This window comes from Globicephala melas, chromosome 7, assembly GCF_963455315.2.
Source record: "Globicephala melas chromosome 7, mGloMel1.2, whole genome shotgun sequence".
NCBI classification, from domain to species: Eukaryota; Metazoa; Chordata; class Mammalia; order Artiodactyla; family Delphinidae; genus Globicephala; species Globicephala melas.
The window spans coordinates 98,258,731-98,275,113 of record NC_083320.1 but is presented as its reverse complement, the minus strand read 5'-3'; the positions used below and the strand labels follow the sequence as shown (position 1 = coordinate 98,275,113).

At 34.6% G+C, this 16,383-nt stretch overlaps 1 protein-coding gene across 3 annotated transcripts in view; it reads left to right on the top strand.

Moving 5' to 3' along the window:
• The window catches only part of SLC35F5 (solute carrier family 35 member F5), a 208,537-nt gene that overhangs the window by 19,148 nt on the left and 173,006 nt on the right, over positions 1 to 16,383 (top strand). Inside the window, exons 8-13 of one of the 3 annotated variants that reach the window (XM_030843825.2) lie at positions 1,330 to 1,411; positions 2,161 to 2,248; positions 4,170 to 4,234; positions 6,654 to 6,758; positions 9,941 to 10,100; positions 14,674 to 14,764. In XM_030843825.2, coding sequence (XP_030699685.1) covers positions 1,330 to 1,411; positions 2,161 to 2,248; positions 4,170 to 4,234; positions 6,654 to 6,758; positions 9,941 to 10,100; positions 14,674 to 14,764 — 591 coding nt within the window. The other 2 variants (XM_070046017.1, XM_060302528.1) reach the window with 2 other exon arrangements.

Sequence of the window (16,383 nt, the reverse complement as noted above, 5' to 3'; positions counted from 1 at the left end):
TCTTATTTAGATAGTCAAGTGAAATTAGGAAGTCAAAGGACTACAGATGGAATCAGAGTCTGGCTTTAGCTTTGAGTACAGTGTATACTGAATGAAGACTTCTAGACACTCAGCCATCTGCTGCCTCCTAGCAGTAAGATCTAGCTCTAAGATCATGTGTCTCTACTGCTTCTTTGAAATATAAATGCTGATAACTGTACTTCTCACTTAACTACAAGTTCTGAGAGATATCAAGAGATGTCCCTCCCTTAATAGAGACAAGTCATTCTCCAGTAGAATATGATTATCCAGTCAGTCTGTTTAAGTAACAGAAAACAGTTAGACAAGCAGTTAATTTACTTTGACCCAGCAATCTGCTTCTTAGTATATACTACATTAGGGGCACTCATGCACATATGCCCCAGGCGGCATATGCTAGAATATTCTTGGTAACATTGTTTGAAATAGTCAAAAAGTGTTCATCAACAGAAAAATGGATGAGTTGTGGTAAACTGTATTAGATTATCTGATAGCAGTAAAAATAAATGAACTTTGGATGCACGCACGCGCACACACACACACACACACACACGCACACACACACACACACACACACACACCAGGCTACATCAAAAGAGGTCCTATTTCTTATTCTGTAAATCAAAGTAGGCACAGGGTTGGGAATATAAGAATAACCTAGCCTAGACAAGCAAAAGGGAAAAAAGAAAAAAAAAATCCTCATAGCTGGAAAACTTCCTTCATTATATTCAGAGTTATGAGACCTCTTTATATTATGTCTCAAAACTGAGAATCAGAGAAACAATCACAGTTAGCCAGTAAATTCACAATTTCTTGGACATTTAAAAATTTCCAAAGTGAGTATAACCTTTTGTCTATCGATCTGGCTAGTTCCATCCATCCCCTTAGGCATCACCTTGTTCAATCGATTTCTCATCATGTTATATTCATCTGTACGTATTTTAATGTTTGAGAATTCCCCCCAACCTAAATTTGATTTAGATAAACTTAATAGAGTACTATCAGTGCTTGGATAAAGCAAATTTCAATGTTGATTTGATATTAAATTTACCCTAATTTTTAAAAAAGCCTGACCAGTGCTAATTTTTAACCAACTGTTGTTAATTTCTTAAGGGAAATTGGATAGCAAAGATATTAGGTCTGATATAAATGTTTGTCTTCTTTTTGGGCCTGTGACTTTTCAGTACAAAGCAGATTTTAAAACTTATGATAGCAGTATTTAGAGGGAGAAAAAAAGGAGGGGACTATAAATTATAATGACAAATATAAAAAGTCATTTATTAGGTTTCACTTTATTTTCTATTTCTTTAGTGGTTTTTGGCAAATTTGTCATATCAAGAAGCACTTTCAGACACAAAAGTTGCTATAGTTAATATTTTGTCCTCAACTTCTGGTAAGAAATTTGTCTTCAAAATCTGTATTATAACTCAAGACCTATTTCTGATATATATGTGTACATATACATATATTTTTATCTTGTTTTAAATTATTTCATTCTTTCTAATGTATATTGGTATAACTACTATTTAATCTTTAAATTTTGTGCCATAGCCTTGTGCTATTTATATTCCTTCCAATACTTTACAGTATTTTTTATACAACAATATATTAAAGTTTTATAGGCTGACTCTGTATTGTAGCTATCTTTCCTTTCACGTATTCTTTCTAAAGATCTTTTTTTCAACCCTTTGGCTAAATGTAATTGCTTATTTCATAACTATAATTTGCCCTATGAAAGGTGTTTTATTTTTAAAATTGAATCACCTTCCAAATCTGGAAGATAAAAAAAGTATTTTTGAAGCTGTAAAAATAACTTTAGTTCACATGCTTGATTATGATGAGGTCAGAATGTTACTCTGAATGCTCAGTTTAACTCTCTTATTAGTTTTAAAATAAATAGGACTGTACTTGATCTGTACTGTTGAAATAAACATGGTTTCATTTGGAGGCTGTTTTTATGTGTGATCTCTGAACATTTCAGCCTAGGTAACTGCAGTCTTATTCTTAGTCATTTAAAAATGACAAAAATTAGTTTAAAAGTTAGGTGTCTAATTAACTTATTTAAACAGTCAAGTTGGTAATAAATAATTTTGACAGTATTTAAGCTAAAGCATCTTTTTTTTTATCCTTTTCTCTCCATAGGACTTTTTACCTTAATCCTTGCTGCAATGTTTCCAAGTAACAGTGGAGATAGATTTACTCTTTCTAAACTATTAGCTGTAATTTTAAGGTAAGAATATAGTGTAATAGCTAGTTATTCTGCTTAAAAATGCAATGTTTAAAGCATTTCTGGTAATGATAGACGATAGTTTATATTATAATATACTGTATAGGCAAAGATAGATGAGGATAAAAGGTTTTAAGGGGACATTATGCTACTCAGCTCTGCATCACATCCTTGGCTAGTTTTTGAAACCTTCCTGGGGAGGGTAACTGGAGGGAGGACCCCAGAGCAGCTTTGGTTCCCGTTCATGCGACTGTGGACTGCTAAGTATTGTACTGACATTCACGTTTAACTGCATGTTAATCCTCATAAGCTCCCAAGTTTCTGTTTCCTTTTCCTCAAACAAGTTCCCCTTTTTGTTTAGTTTTTAGTTTTCACTTCTCCCACTTCTAGAAATCTAACCTGCAGTCTTCTCTGATTGTCTCAGCCTCAATCTTGCAATTATTTCTGTATAAATTATCTGGCAATTTTGTATTACTGTTTGTAACATAAGTATCATTAATGACTAACTTAAATCTTTTACTTTATTTAACTTTGTATCCCTACGAGATTATAAACCCTTGAAGGTCAGAACCTTGTTTTCTACTTCTGTGTGTCATCAAAGACCTAGCATAAAGCTTTGCTCACAGTCAATACTCAAAAAAGACATGTTGGTTTGATGAAGCTGTTGTTTTTGTGAGAGAAAATTAGAAATCAGAGAAGGTAGCAGAATAATTTACCAGAAAGATTAGTGTTTCTGAACTATCAGAGCTGGGTTTGAATCAGAGCTCTGCTTTTTGCCCCTGGGCACTTGCCCTGAACTCTCTGAGAGGATTTCCTAGATGACAAAATGATGATAATATCATCTACTACTTTGCAGTCTTGTTTTAAAGTTTGGAGGGATGTATATAGAAAGTGATTATCGTAGAGACTGGCACTTGGCAGTCACATAAGTGGTGTTTCTCTCTTTTAGATATAAGGGTAACTTGACCATGGTAGTTTCCATGGGCAATCTGGTTGAACCAACTAATTTACCATTTAGACTATGGACACTAGGAATTTATTCTTTTTGCATGATTGGCCCATGTTTTAGCCAAACTTATTTTTGCATTAGGGAAATACAGTATATTTGTCACAGGGAAGTGATGAGGTTTATCCAACTTTGTTCAAAATTCATTCCTATTTCTAACTTTTCTTTTCATTGTCTTAATAAAAGTAGAAAGATACATAGAAATAGAAAGACAGTATAAGGCTGCATGAGGACAGGAACCACATCTCTCTTGTTCGTTGCTTAACCTGAAGTTTAGCTCAATAAGCAACAGTTGAATGAAGGAATAACCTCTTGATTTCTCTACATCCTTAATTTGGTCTTATTTTTACATTAAAATAATGGGATTCATTTAATTATTTAAATATTTAAGGATAGTTTTACCATTAATTTTGGTTTTACCAGTGAGAGTTAGTGCCATTGCTAGGTTTATATGGGTTTTGATATTTGTACATTGCCAAAAAAGATTGGAAGAGGGATGACAAGTTGGTTAATTTTTTCCTAATTGAAAGGCAGAAGATAGCATAGCAGGTAAGAACACTGAACTCTGGAAGTAGACTGCCTACGTTTCAATCCCAGCTGTGTGATTTTGGTCAAGTTACTTCATTTCTTTGTGCATTATGTATAATTTTCTCATGTGTACAATGGGAATGATAATAATCCCTTCCTTATAAGGTAATATTGGGCATTTTATGTGGATTAAATGAGTTAATATAAGTATAGCACTTATACTGTACTGATAATATTGTTAAATATTATTAACTAAATCATTAATTCTTTGATAGTTTTACCCAAAGTTGAGATTAGTCTTTATTACTTGTAAATAATTTTGATCTTTGAGGTTAGTCTTTTGAAGGAATTTATTATTTTACTTGTCAGTAATGACTGTTATTCTCATAGCATCGGAGGTGTTGTGCTGGTAAACCTGTCAGAGTCTGAAAAATCTGCTGGAAGAGACCCAATAGGTAAGTATCTGATTCTGCATTCTTTCTGTTAGGGTATACAAGAAAAGTTCTGTGCATGTCATCATGCATGTGCATGTCCAGACACATGCGTGCATACATACACACACACAGGGTGAGCACTAACAAGGCCTTTTTTTTCTTTAACTTTTCCTTTGGAAATAATGTAAAAAAATTTAAAAATATTTCACAGAACTCTCATATAGCACTCCCCCCGATTCTCTTAACTATTTACAATGTACATAACTACAGTACAGGTTTAAAAATCAGGAATTAACAGTGATTACAATAATTTTTATTTAGTCTGTAGATCCTTTTCAGATTTCACCATTTTTTCCACTAATGTTCTTTTCCTGGTCCAACATCATTTGTTGCATTTAGTTGTCATGTTTCCTTAGTTTCCTTTAATCTGGAACTATCCCTCAGTCTTTTCTTGTCTTTCATAACTTTAATATTTTTGGAGGATACTGTCCACTTGTTTCGTAGAATGTCCTTCAATCTGAGTTTGTCTGATATTTCCTTATGGTTAAATTTATGTTGTGCATTTTTGGCAAGAATACCATGGAAGTGATATTGTGTCCTGATAAGTATATCATATCAGAAGGCACATGATGTTGATTTGTCCCATTACTGGTGACATTAATTTTAAAGTGGTGTGTCAGGTTGCTCCAGTGTAGTTACTGATTTTTCCCTTTGTAAGTAATAATCATCTTGTAAGAGATACTGAGGCTATACATATATCCTATCCATCATGCTTGTATCTGCCTGCTAATTTTGTCATTCACTTTTGATTCTTGCCTGAAACAGTTACTACTACAGTAAACACGTCGGTTTTGATCCATTGTTTAGATTTAACAAAAGAAGGGTAATCAAAATCTAGCTTAACTGGTTTCCTTCTGGATACTTTCTTTATTTTTTATTTATTTTTAAAAATATTCATTTATTTATTTACTTGGCTGCGCTGGCTATTAGTTGAAGCATGCAGGATCTTAGTTGCGGCATGCGGAATCTTTAGTTGTGGCATGTGGGATCTTTAGTTGCAGCATGCAGGATCTAGCTCCCTGACCAGGTATTGAACCTGGGCCCCCTGCATTGGGAGCGTGGAGTCTTAACTGCTGGACCACCAGGGAAGTCCCTCCTTCTGGATACTTTCTTTAGACATTTAAAGTTTATTAAATACAACAGTGCTTTCTAAACTATTCCTGGTTACTGCCCAGGGAGCTGTGTCTTGAACTGCCTTACCTCTTTCTCACCCAGAGCAGATCTGTATGTGTAAAACAATATATATATTTGTTGTGTGTGTGTGAGAGATTTTGTTGACAGGCTTTCCCTTTGCTTTTTAAAAATAGTTTAGTAGTAATAGTAATAATAAATAGATTTAATGAAACACTGGACTTTTGGATAATTGATTAAAGTATTGAATATGGTCACCTGGCAGATAGCACCTTTAACAGCTGTTTTTATTGTTTGTTTGTTTTGTTTTTTTGCGGTACGCGGGCCTCTCACTGCTGTGGCCTCTCCCGTTGCGGAGCACAGGCTCCGGACATGCAGGCTCAGCGTCCATGGCTCATGGGCCCAGCCGCTCCGCGGCATGTGCGATCTTCCTGGACCGGGGCACGAACCCGTGTCCCCTGCATCGGCAGGCAGACTCTCAACCACTGCGCCACCAGGGAAGCCCTATATAGCTGTTTTTAAAGGCTTACTTAAATGTTCTTGCGAGTTAATATATTAAAGAGAATCCATATTTATTATGCAGGTACTGTGAGCCCTACATTATGTTAGATATTTTAGAACATTAAAAAGTATACTTTATGTGTTTGCAGTTGTCAAGGAGTTTTTGATTTTAATCAATAATATATGATTAACAAAATGAAGCCCCTAGAGAATAAAATAGCACTATATTTAACTATAGTAAGTATTACATTATCTAAAATAGAAGACAAGGATGGAAATTTCAGTGGAGTAGAAAGAGGATGCTTGGTGGCAGTGGTGGGACTTTAATAGGGTCTTGAAAATGGTGGTAGAATGTATATTAAAAATTATACATAGTGGGGAGAACAATATAAACAACAGCTTAGAGAGGGAAGGAAGCATAGTTAAGTTGGCTGTGTCAGGTGTCATAATTGCTTATGTAGGGGACAATATGAAGTATGCATTTCAAAATTAAATACCAAGAAGTTGGTAATATAACACGTATAACATTGGTTAGATCATTGAGGTGAATGTTTTTGCATTTATTTGTTTATACTTTAACCTCCTTCCTATATTCCTGGAGGCCATGGATAAGGTGGGTTATACTTTATCTTTTCATATTTGAATACTAATTTCTTGAAATAGGAGCTGACTGTGTCAGATTTTAAATAAGTGTGTGATAAATGAGCTAATGAACAGATGCTTTAAATTATTATCTTGATTTTTACAGGTTCCATTTGGTCTCTTGTTGGAGCCATGCTCTATGCTGTCTATATTGTTATGATCAAGAGAAAAGTAGACAGAGAAGATAAATTGGATATTCCAATGTTCTTTGGTAAGACTATGTTTAACTTGTGAGGCTATTTACTCTGAATGATTAACTTAGGGTTTTCATTTTTGTTTTTTGGAGGGAATAGGGAAGTCTTCCTCCCCACTCCCCCATATGATTCTTTAAAACCATTAGATTTTAAAGATTATGAAGTCCAATCTCAATGTTTTTCTCTTACCTTGTTCTGCATAGTTGTGCACCTGTGAGGAAACGCTCATTCCCTCAGTGTGAGGTAAAGAAATTCCTTCTAACACCTTTTTCAAATTAATGTCTTCAGCTTGTGAATCAGATATTTTCCTCACTGATATGACAGGTTATGCTGTTATAAGTATGTGAGTGTATACCTGTTGTATTATACATTTTGCCTTTTTTGAAGTGTAAGATTGGGGAAACTGCCCCAAAATGATACGTATAATACTGTTTCAGTCTATGTACTTGTTTTTACTAAAAATTGTAGGTCTTTTGAAGGTTTTCCATTTGCACTTTAAGACTCAGATTCTTTTATGACATAGATTTTCAAATTATCCAGTTATAGTTTCTGGCATCAATTCTTAATTTTGGTAAATGCCTAATATGATTTATAAATTCTCCTTTGCCTGAAATCAGCTCAGTAAAGAACTTGTGATATCTAGGATTGCAAAAGAAGAACACATTGACAAGATATCTTACAAAAGATATCTGAATATCAATAGATAAAGAAGCATGGTGATGAGAATTCAAAGTGCAGCTTACAGGGAACCAGGAGACATGGACTCTAGCTGTTATAACTTCATTTATCTCATACTCTTCTGAAAATGAGAAGATTGGACTAGGTTAGTAGCTGATTTACGGAGGATCCTGGGAAGGTTGGAAGGAGGTGGCGTTGCATGTGTGAGTCTGGTTCTCAGGCTCCTTTGCTGCTTCTGCTGGAGCAATTCTGCTTTGTTGGTTTTTTAGCACTATAATTTAATTTGTAGAAATGATTTTTCTGCTAAAAATAGTTTGTATATCTTCACCTAAAAATGAACAAAAATAAAACCTTTGAAAAGCCGCTAGACTGGGTGATCACTCAAGTTCCTTTCAAGTAGAGAATTCAATAACTATACTTTAAATATGAAGATAATTTTAATGATGTCTTATTTTAAAGTCATAGAAAATTCCATCTGGAATGGATTAAAATGTTAATGTTTTACAGTGTTCTTTTTTAAGATTGGCAGCTTTCAAGAAAAATTGCTTATTTACTCTTATTGGAGAGTAGTAACAGACATATAACTTGGTTAATCTTCATATGTGCCATGATATGGAAAGCAGTATGAATTTGACATGGGCTTTAGAATAGATAGGATTGGAGAAGTAGTAGTTAGGGTTGGGACGTGGAGGGTTCTTTCGGCTTTGGGATGTGAGCAGAGCATAGCAGGGAACAGTGAGTGGATCCACTGTGCTGGAGTGTTCACTTTAGGGAAGAGCAGAAGTGCACGTGGCTGCCTTCTGGAGGGTCTAGAGAACAGGTGAAGTGATTTGGATCTTTTATCTCTAGATCCAAAAGTTGTTACTAAATATGGGTTTTCATAGGTTTCATAGTTCAGGGAACAGAAAAGAGATTTGGTTCTTGATAATGCCAAATTTTGCTGTTTTAATTAGAACAGCTTTTTAATACTATACAAGCCTTCTGTACGTGTGTTGTTTTGTTCCTTTTTATTTTTATCACTAGGTGTCTTAAGTTGGGTTTCCTAGAAGCAGGGTATGAGACGGGGATTTGGTGCGGGAGATCCATTGAAGGGGTGCCCTGCAGGAAAGACTGGCAAGGGCGTGAGAGGAGCAGAATAGAGAAGGGGAGAGAACCACGCGATCTCTGGTACAGTTGAGGCGTGGCCCAGCTCATTGCAGGTCCCTGGGCAGGGAGCACAGTGGGAGCAGGTAATGTGTCTAGGCACTCCTCAGAGCTGTCCTGGCCTAGAGCCATTAGGATTCGGCTGCGCAGGGTGTGGAGTGGGGAGGGGTGGGAACTTCTGGGGAAAGGCAGACTTGGTCGCTGTCCAAGACAGTCCTTCAGAGAAGGCAGGTCTTGTGAGTCTTCAGCAGCAGATGAGAGTAGGTGCTCCAGCCCTATTAAGATGTAACTAGGCATCCTAAATACTAGTTTATTATTTAGCAGCAAATATAAAATACATACCTACTGTAATTTAATTTTCTTTTAGGAAAGCTCTATAGTTACCTCTGGATCTCATAGTGGAATTGTGGTGTTAAACTATTTACAAAGTCCAATAAAAACTACTATAAGATTATAATATTTTTTTCTTTACATTCACATGTTGTAGTCTTATATAAGCTTATGTTTCTATAATAATAATAGCTAGCCTTTATTAACTATTTACTCCATGCCATGTACTGTGTGTTTTTTATGTTTGTCTAATCTTCCTAGTAACCTAATTAAATATTGTTTTACACTTATAGATTGGAAAACTGAGGTTTATAAGAGGTTGAGCATCTTGCCTAAAGTTTGCCTAAAGATTACAGTACTAGTGAATGGTAGAGCTGGGATTGGAACCCAGGGCAATCAGACGGCAGAGCACACACTTAACCACTAAATATTATAGCCTTCCTTTACACATAGTCCATGCTTAATTCATACTTGAATAGCTATTGGCGTATGTGTGTAATCTCACAGACTAGCTTATGAGCTCTTGGGAAGGCGGGAAGCAAAAATTTTATCTTTTTAGGGGACCCTCCTCCATTATTCCTAGCATAGCACTGGTGCTTTAAACATAAATATGATTCGAATCAGAGAGTAAACCGTCTAGTTCCTCTTAATAATTTAGGCTGAATACACACACACATACACGCACCAGTTATTCCTTTAAGTTCTAGGACACTACATTATTATAATCTAAGATTAGCAACCCTTCTTTCTGAATTGTTCTAAGTGGTTTGTTCTGCAGTAGTTGCTCCATACAGTGGGATAGTTGAACCTTGAAGACTCAGTGATCACCAGTTGCTTGATAAAGTTTTTTCTAGTGTTGATCTCTCCATAAGACTTACTTAAACACAAAAGTAACAGGAAAAAAAAAAAAAGTAACAGAAATTTCAGTTAAGGAAACCTGTTGAAGCCCTTTGTGCAAAATCTAACGTTTTCTTATTGTAGAGTTATAAGTTTGGAAAATTGAAATAAATCACAGTTACTAACTTTTCTCTCTTCTATACATGTTTAGGTTTTGTAGGTCTCTTTAATCTGCTGCTCTTATGGCCAGGTTTCTTTTTACTTCATTATACTGGATTTGAGGACTTTGAGTTTCCCAATAAAGTAGTATTAATGTGCATTATCATTAATGGCCTTATTGGAACAGTGCTCTCAGAGTTCCTGTGGTTGTGGTATGTACTGTTTAATACCCTATGATTTATTAGTTATGAGTTTATTGACTTTTGGCTAGTTTAAGCATTTCTATTTCTTCTGTCTTCTGATGGCCCCTCCTGTGCACCTTCCCACCCCACACACTTATAGCTTAATACAGTAACCCCATTAGAGCAGGAACTGTGTTTTGTTTTTTTAATTTCTGTGTACCCATTGCATAGAGTAGTGGCTTGCACATAGAAGGAGCTCGTGAATTTTGCTGAACGAATAAATGAATATGAATGATCTGAATTTATAGAATGTTTTAGAAAGTAGAGTGTTATGCTAATTAAAGGCATCATCATCTAATGGACAGTCACACTTAGGAGATGTGTATCCCAGGTAAGAATACATGAATTCTAAGTGAGAATCTGGGGACTTTGCTTATTCAGGAGACTTTGGAATGTCTGTTTGGTTGCTCATAGACTTTTTTGTTTTGTTTATTCTCAGGACTTTTCATATGAGTGAGGCAGATATATAAACCCTAAGCTCTGATTAACTTGAGATTTTAACTTAGTTTGATATGTTTTAATATCAACTATGTTGATATATGATAATAATCTTAAAATAGTTTGACAGCAGTATCATATATGGAGTTTAAGAAAACTTCAAATAGAGAGCTTAATACTTACTCCTGTTTCCATCTAATACGAACTTAAAAAGAAACACAAATTGTACCTAAACTCCTAAATGTATTTTATTATATACCATTTAAGACTACTGACTAGTTTTCCCTTGCAAAAGACTGCAACAAAAATAGCCTTTTCCATCAAATCTTCCTTAATGCTCTGCCTACATTTCTCTCCCCTCTCCAATTAAGGAAATATCTCTATTTTCTTGATATCCTCTGTACTCACTCCCTTTCGTGTAGTACTTAAAGATTTACTTTGTATGTAGTAATTTGTGTAATTAAATTCCTTTGCTGATCTAAAACTCTTTGGTATCAAAATCTTCTCATTTTGTACAAATTATTTGAGGTGCTCGTTTTTTTTTAACCAAAAAGAATTATATATTTTATTTTATATATTAATATATACCATATGTCTCATTCTTTTGTTCTATCATTTCTCTTGCCTCTTTCCACTCTTGGTTCTGGGCAGATGAAACTGCTTACTGGTAGTGTTTTGACTGAACTTAGTTGCACCATAAGGAATTGTTGATCTTAAACCATTTTTGATGGCAGTTTCATAGGGTTCAACCCGGTGAACCATATGCTTTAAACAATTATGCACTCACTGTATTTTAACAGAAGTTTGTATTCCCTACTTTTCTAAGTTTAGCTTAGATTAGAAAATTTCAAAGCAAGTTTTTACATATTTGAAAGAAGTAATTTAGAAAAATTTTTGCATATTAGACGAGAGAAAGATTTAGTATGGTTCGTATTACATTGAGACTCATAATGAACATGGACTATACCACAAATTTACAAATATTAAAATTCTCATTCTTTATCGAGAGTTATTTTTAATAAATATATACACTAGAGTTTCATTATGTCAGCAGATTTTAATGTAGGCTTTGGGGTTGAATGAATATGAGTTGTGACATATGTAATCTCTCTGTTATGTGAGCTTTCCTGAGTTTCCTCCCTTGGAAAATTTTATAGTTAAATAATAAATAACATGTTTTGAAATATTTTTATTCTTTTTGTATTTAACTTTTTTTAAGTTAAGAGAGTAATCCATACAAAAGTGTACAAAATGGATTACAATGAAAAGGTAATCTCCCTTCTGCCCCACATTTTCATTTCTTTTCCCCAGAGGCAACCACTATTAACTTCTAAGCCTTCTGCAAAATTGTTTGTATATACAGAAGTGTGTTATCAGTCTCTTAATCCTCCCCACTCCAATCTGTTTTATTTTTAACATGCAAACTATGGATATCATTCTATACACAAATTACTGTCTTGTAAATCTTTACATATCAGCCACTAGATTCATTTTTTTAAAGCCTATGTAGTACTCTAATCTGTCATGCTCCAATCTATTATGTAATGTAATGCATAGAACATAATGTGTTTTACCAGTTCCTTCTTGAGAGACATTTTAGTTTGTAGTCTTCTGCTTTGTAAATAATATGGCATTGAACATCCTCATATATGTTTTTGCATATACATGTAAGTATTCTATAGGATAAATACTGAAAAGACTGAATCAAACGTGTAGACTTTTTTTTTTTTTTTTTTTTTTTGCGGTACGCAGGCCTTTCACTGTTGTGGTCTCTCCCGCTGCGCAGCACAGGCTCCGGACACGCAGGCCCAGCGGCCATGGCTCACAGGCCCAGCCGCTCCGCGGCACGTGGGATCCTCCCGGACCCGGGGCACGAACCCGTGTCCCCTGCATCGGCAGGCGGACTCTCAACCACTGCGCCACCAGGGAAGCCCCAAACGTGTAGACTTTTGATTTTGAGAGGATTGCAAAGTTATTCTCTACAGAAGGAACACAATGTATATTCCCAACTGTGTATATGAGTGTTTATTGTTGACTAAACTGGACACTCAAGATCATATATTATGATCAAAGCTATGTTTATCCTTACCTGGGGTGGATTTTGCAGGACCTCAAAAAGGTTTATTTTTCAGATATACTTCTACACTCAAGCATTTAAGAGTACTTATGGTTACAACTCAAAAGCAGTAAGTTAGTCAGTAATGAAACAAACTTCATATCCCTTCAATTCTAGGTGTTGTTGGTAATTCAAAACAGTTATAAGGAGCATATCTATGTATTTTATACCTTTTTAGATCATTAAAAATAGTTAAATCAGAAGTCATAATCTCTGCGTGTATGATGATTTCTTTCTAGGAAAGCAAGATTATTGCATGTTTAACTATAAATAGACAACAAACTTCAGCATATATAATCAGGTGCTGAGTAATATACTAAAGATTTAGAAATGCAGCTGTGAATTTTTTGGAAATTAAAGATGTGTACTTGTCACTCATTGTTTATTGGCAAAAAATTTTTTTAAGTTCACTGTTAACTCCATATATCGTACTGCTAGTATAGATGTGAGATTATCCACCTAGTCCTCTGTCTTAGCATTTCCTGGAGCATGTTGAATGAATAATAGATCAAATGGGGAATTCCCTGGTGGTCTGGTGGTTAGGACTCTGCGCTTCCACTGCAGGGGGCACAGGTTCGATCCCTGGTTACGGAACTAAGATCCTGCGTGCCGCGTGCCTCGGCCAAAAAATAAATAAGTAAATTAATTAATTAAAAAAAATAAATCAGATGTATTCAGCCATCAGCTAAATTGGGAAAAGCTGGTATAAGTCAAACAGGGTTTTTAATACTTCATCTCAGACTCAGTGTGATTCTACTTTGCATTATAAATCTCTAAGAACATATACTGCATTAAAAAAAAAACAAGAGAATTCCCTGGTGGTCCAGTGGTTAAGACTCAGCGCTTTCCCTGCGGGGGCCCCAGTTTGATTCCTGGTCCTGGAACTAAGGTCCCGCCTGCAAGTCTTGCAGTGTGGCCAATAAATAAATAAATGAATGAATTAAAAAAAATTTTAATTAAAAAAAATGATATTTGATCCCTGAACCGTCTTTTCACAGATCAGCTCATGAATAGTGGACTAGCCGCTTGAGTTTTCTTTACCACATCAATAAGAACTAATTGTCCAGCCTCTGGTGAATACTTCAAGTGACACTTTATCAAGAGATAGCCTCTTTTATTGTAGGACAGCATTGTTAATCTTAACATATACTGAGCTAGAATTTACTTGCCTATAATTTCCATGGGTCTGTAGTCCTAATTGTATACATTATGGTTTTATCTTGGCCTATAATTCATTTTCTTCTTATATACCCAAATATCTATTCAATATAATGCTTTCCTTCATTTTTTTCCTTCAACTATATAAAATTATATGCAATTGGTATGTCAAAATTTGATACCAACATTGATAGTTCAAGGTGAAAATAAAATGAAGAGCTTAGGTTTTGGTTAGGACAATTGCTAGAAAAATGAAAAACAAAAAGGAAATATCCCTGAAAAATACTCAAGTTCTTTTTTTCCGATATTAAGCCAAATCAAAAGAGCAGCACACATCTAAAGACTACTTTAGTTTTTAATGAGGGTGAGATATTTTTGCTTTAATGACAGACCCACCTGTTGGCTTATCACTTTGTTAAAGTCTGTGTTATGAGGCATTGTCCTGAAATTTTAATATAGCTGTTTCCTTTGTTAGCTGAGTATCATTATCACAAAACTATAACAACTCTTTTGACAGTTTTATTAAAAATGTTAATAAAATATAAGCTATACATCAAAAGTTGAATAACGTCTGTAAGCAGATCTAGAAAATAGCATAAAGTCTTTTGAAATTTGTGTACTTATATATTGGATTATTAATATTTGAAGATAAACTGTAAGAATGATCTTAGTAACTTTATTTTTCATTATGTCTTAGTCCATCCTGAGCTTTTATTTTTGCTCCTGATCTCTCTTGCCTATGTTGTAAGATAGATAGTTTTTGATCATTGTTTTTCTTTGGTTCTTTTACTTTTTTGATATGGAAATGTATATTTTCTTTTTTCTTTTTAGGGGCTGCTTTCTTACCTCATCACTGATAGGCACACTTGCACTAAGCCTTACAATACCTCTGTCCATAATAGCTGACATGTGTATGCAAAAGGTAAGGCAAACTATTTATTAGATATTTTAAGTGTATTATTAAAACAGAGCTAATGAAAGGTAAGGAATGTGACTAAATTATAAAGACGACCATGAATAATACTTGATGCCTTCTCTTCCAAGCTGTTTTACTACAAAGAGATATAAAAAGTACCAAAGAAATGGGTAATGTGTTGCATTTTTTAGCCTTTCAATATTTTTCCTTAATTTCTAAATTAAGGGCAGTGTCTTTATATATAGTTCTCCAGTTTTGGAGCTGATTATGTTCCAGATGTTCTTTGGTGAGTCAGTGGTATGGAATAGGGGATATAGTTTAATCATATAAATAGTAGTGTTTTGATTTCTAACATAGACTGCAAAGGTTTCTTAACACTATGTTAATACTCCCATAGATGTGAGCGGCACAGGAATAACGTCGTTTCTCAGTGATTGCTCATTTCTGTCTGGACTCACCAGGGCGGGTGCTCCTTTCCTCGTCTGTGAAGTCCTGGTCTGAATGTGAGGGTTCTTTTGATAAATGCTGGCCGTGATAACATTGCAGAAAAGAGAATTGGGGTGGAGAGTCCCTCCCAGCAGCCCAAAGGGAGAAGTTTCTTTAGTGCTTCTAGGGGTACTAGGGAGAAAAAGATGTGCCACTGGCTCAAACTAAAAGATGTGTAGCCTTTTATCACTCAGTTCAATATTTGTAAGCTTTTAATGCCAATATTAAGTAACAAAACAATGTGTGTGTGTGGTTTGGTTTAATATAGTTTGAAGAAGAAATACTTGAAAGCCCAAAGACTTATAATGCGTAGAAGTTAAAATCAGATTTTTATTTTTCTTTAGATCTTCATGCAGTTTTTAGGATAAAGGCAAAATACTCACAGTGATATGTATCCTCTTTATTTAAAAAAACAATTCTGTGGTATTTAATTTTGTTTTATGGTTCAATAAATTCTAATTTATCTGTCATGGTTAAGAATGGAAATTTTTGTAATTGAGAATTACTTATCTTACATATACCATGCATTTTCAAAAAATGTGAATATTATAAAATATATGTAACACTAAAGTCATACATCATTAAATCCTTTTATAGATTTAAATAATATCCAGGTCTTTCCATATCTCAGGGTCATAATCTTGAATATCAACCAAAATTATTCTAGTGAAACTAGGGAAGTGCTGCTTATTAGAGGATTTTGGTAGATTGCTGTGTAAATGAACTTTACCATACTGATACTTTGAAAACATCAGCTTTTTTGCAGATTTGAAAAATAAAAATTGAAGGTTAATTTTACTTTTGAATTTTTTAAAAAGAACTGTAACAGCGGATTTAATTTGATTAAATGATTATGTCATTTGTTCAAATATTTTAAGATGAAGGCAAAACACAAGGGAAAAATGTGTGTATATATAATAGATTAGAAAAACATACCAACAGTCATTTCTTGATTGTCTTTGCATCAAGATTAGAGAATCAGTTAAATGAGTAGGCTGGGCCTTTGGTGGGAATTGAGGGCAGGAAGATACCTTCTGGTAAAAGTAGCAGGGTATGCCCCAGACCTGTAATAGAAACATGGTAGGAGAAACCTACTTTCCTGGGGGTTTTTTTGTTCTAATATCCAAACATATTTATAT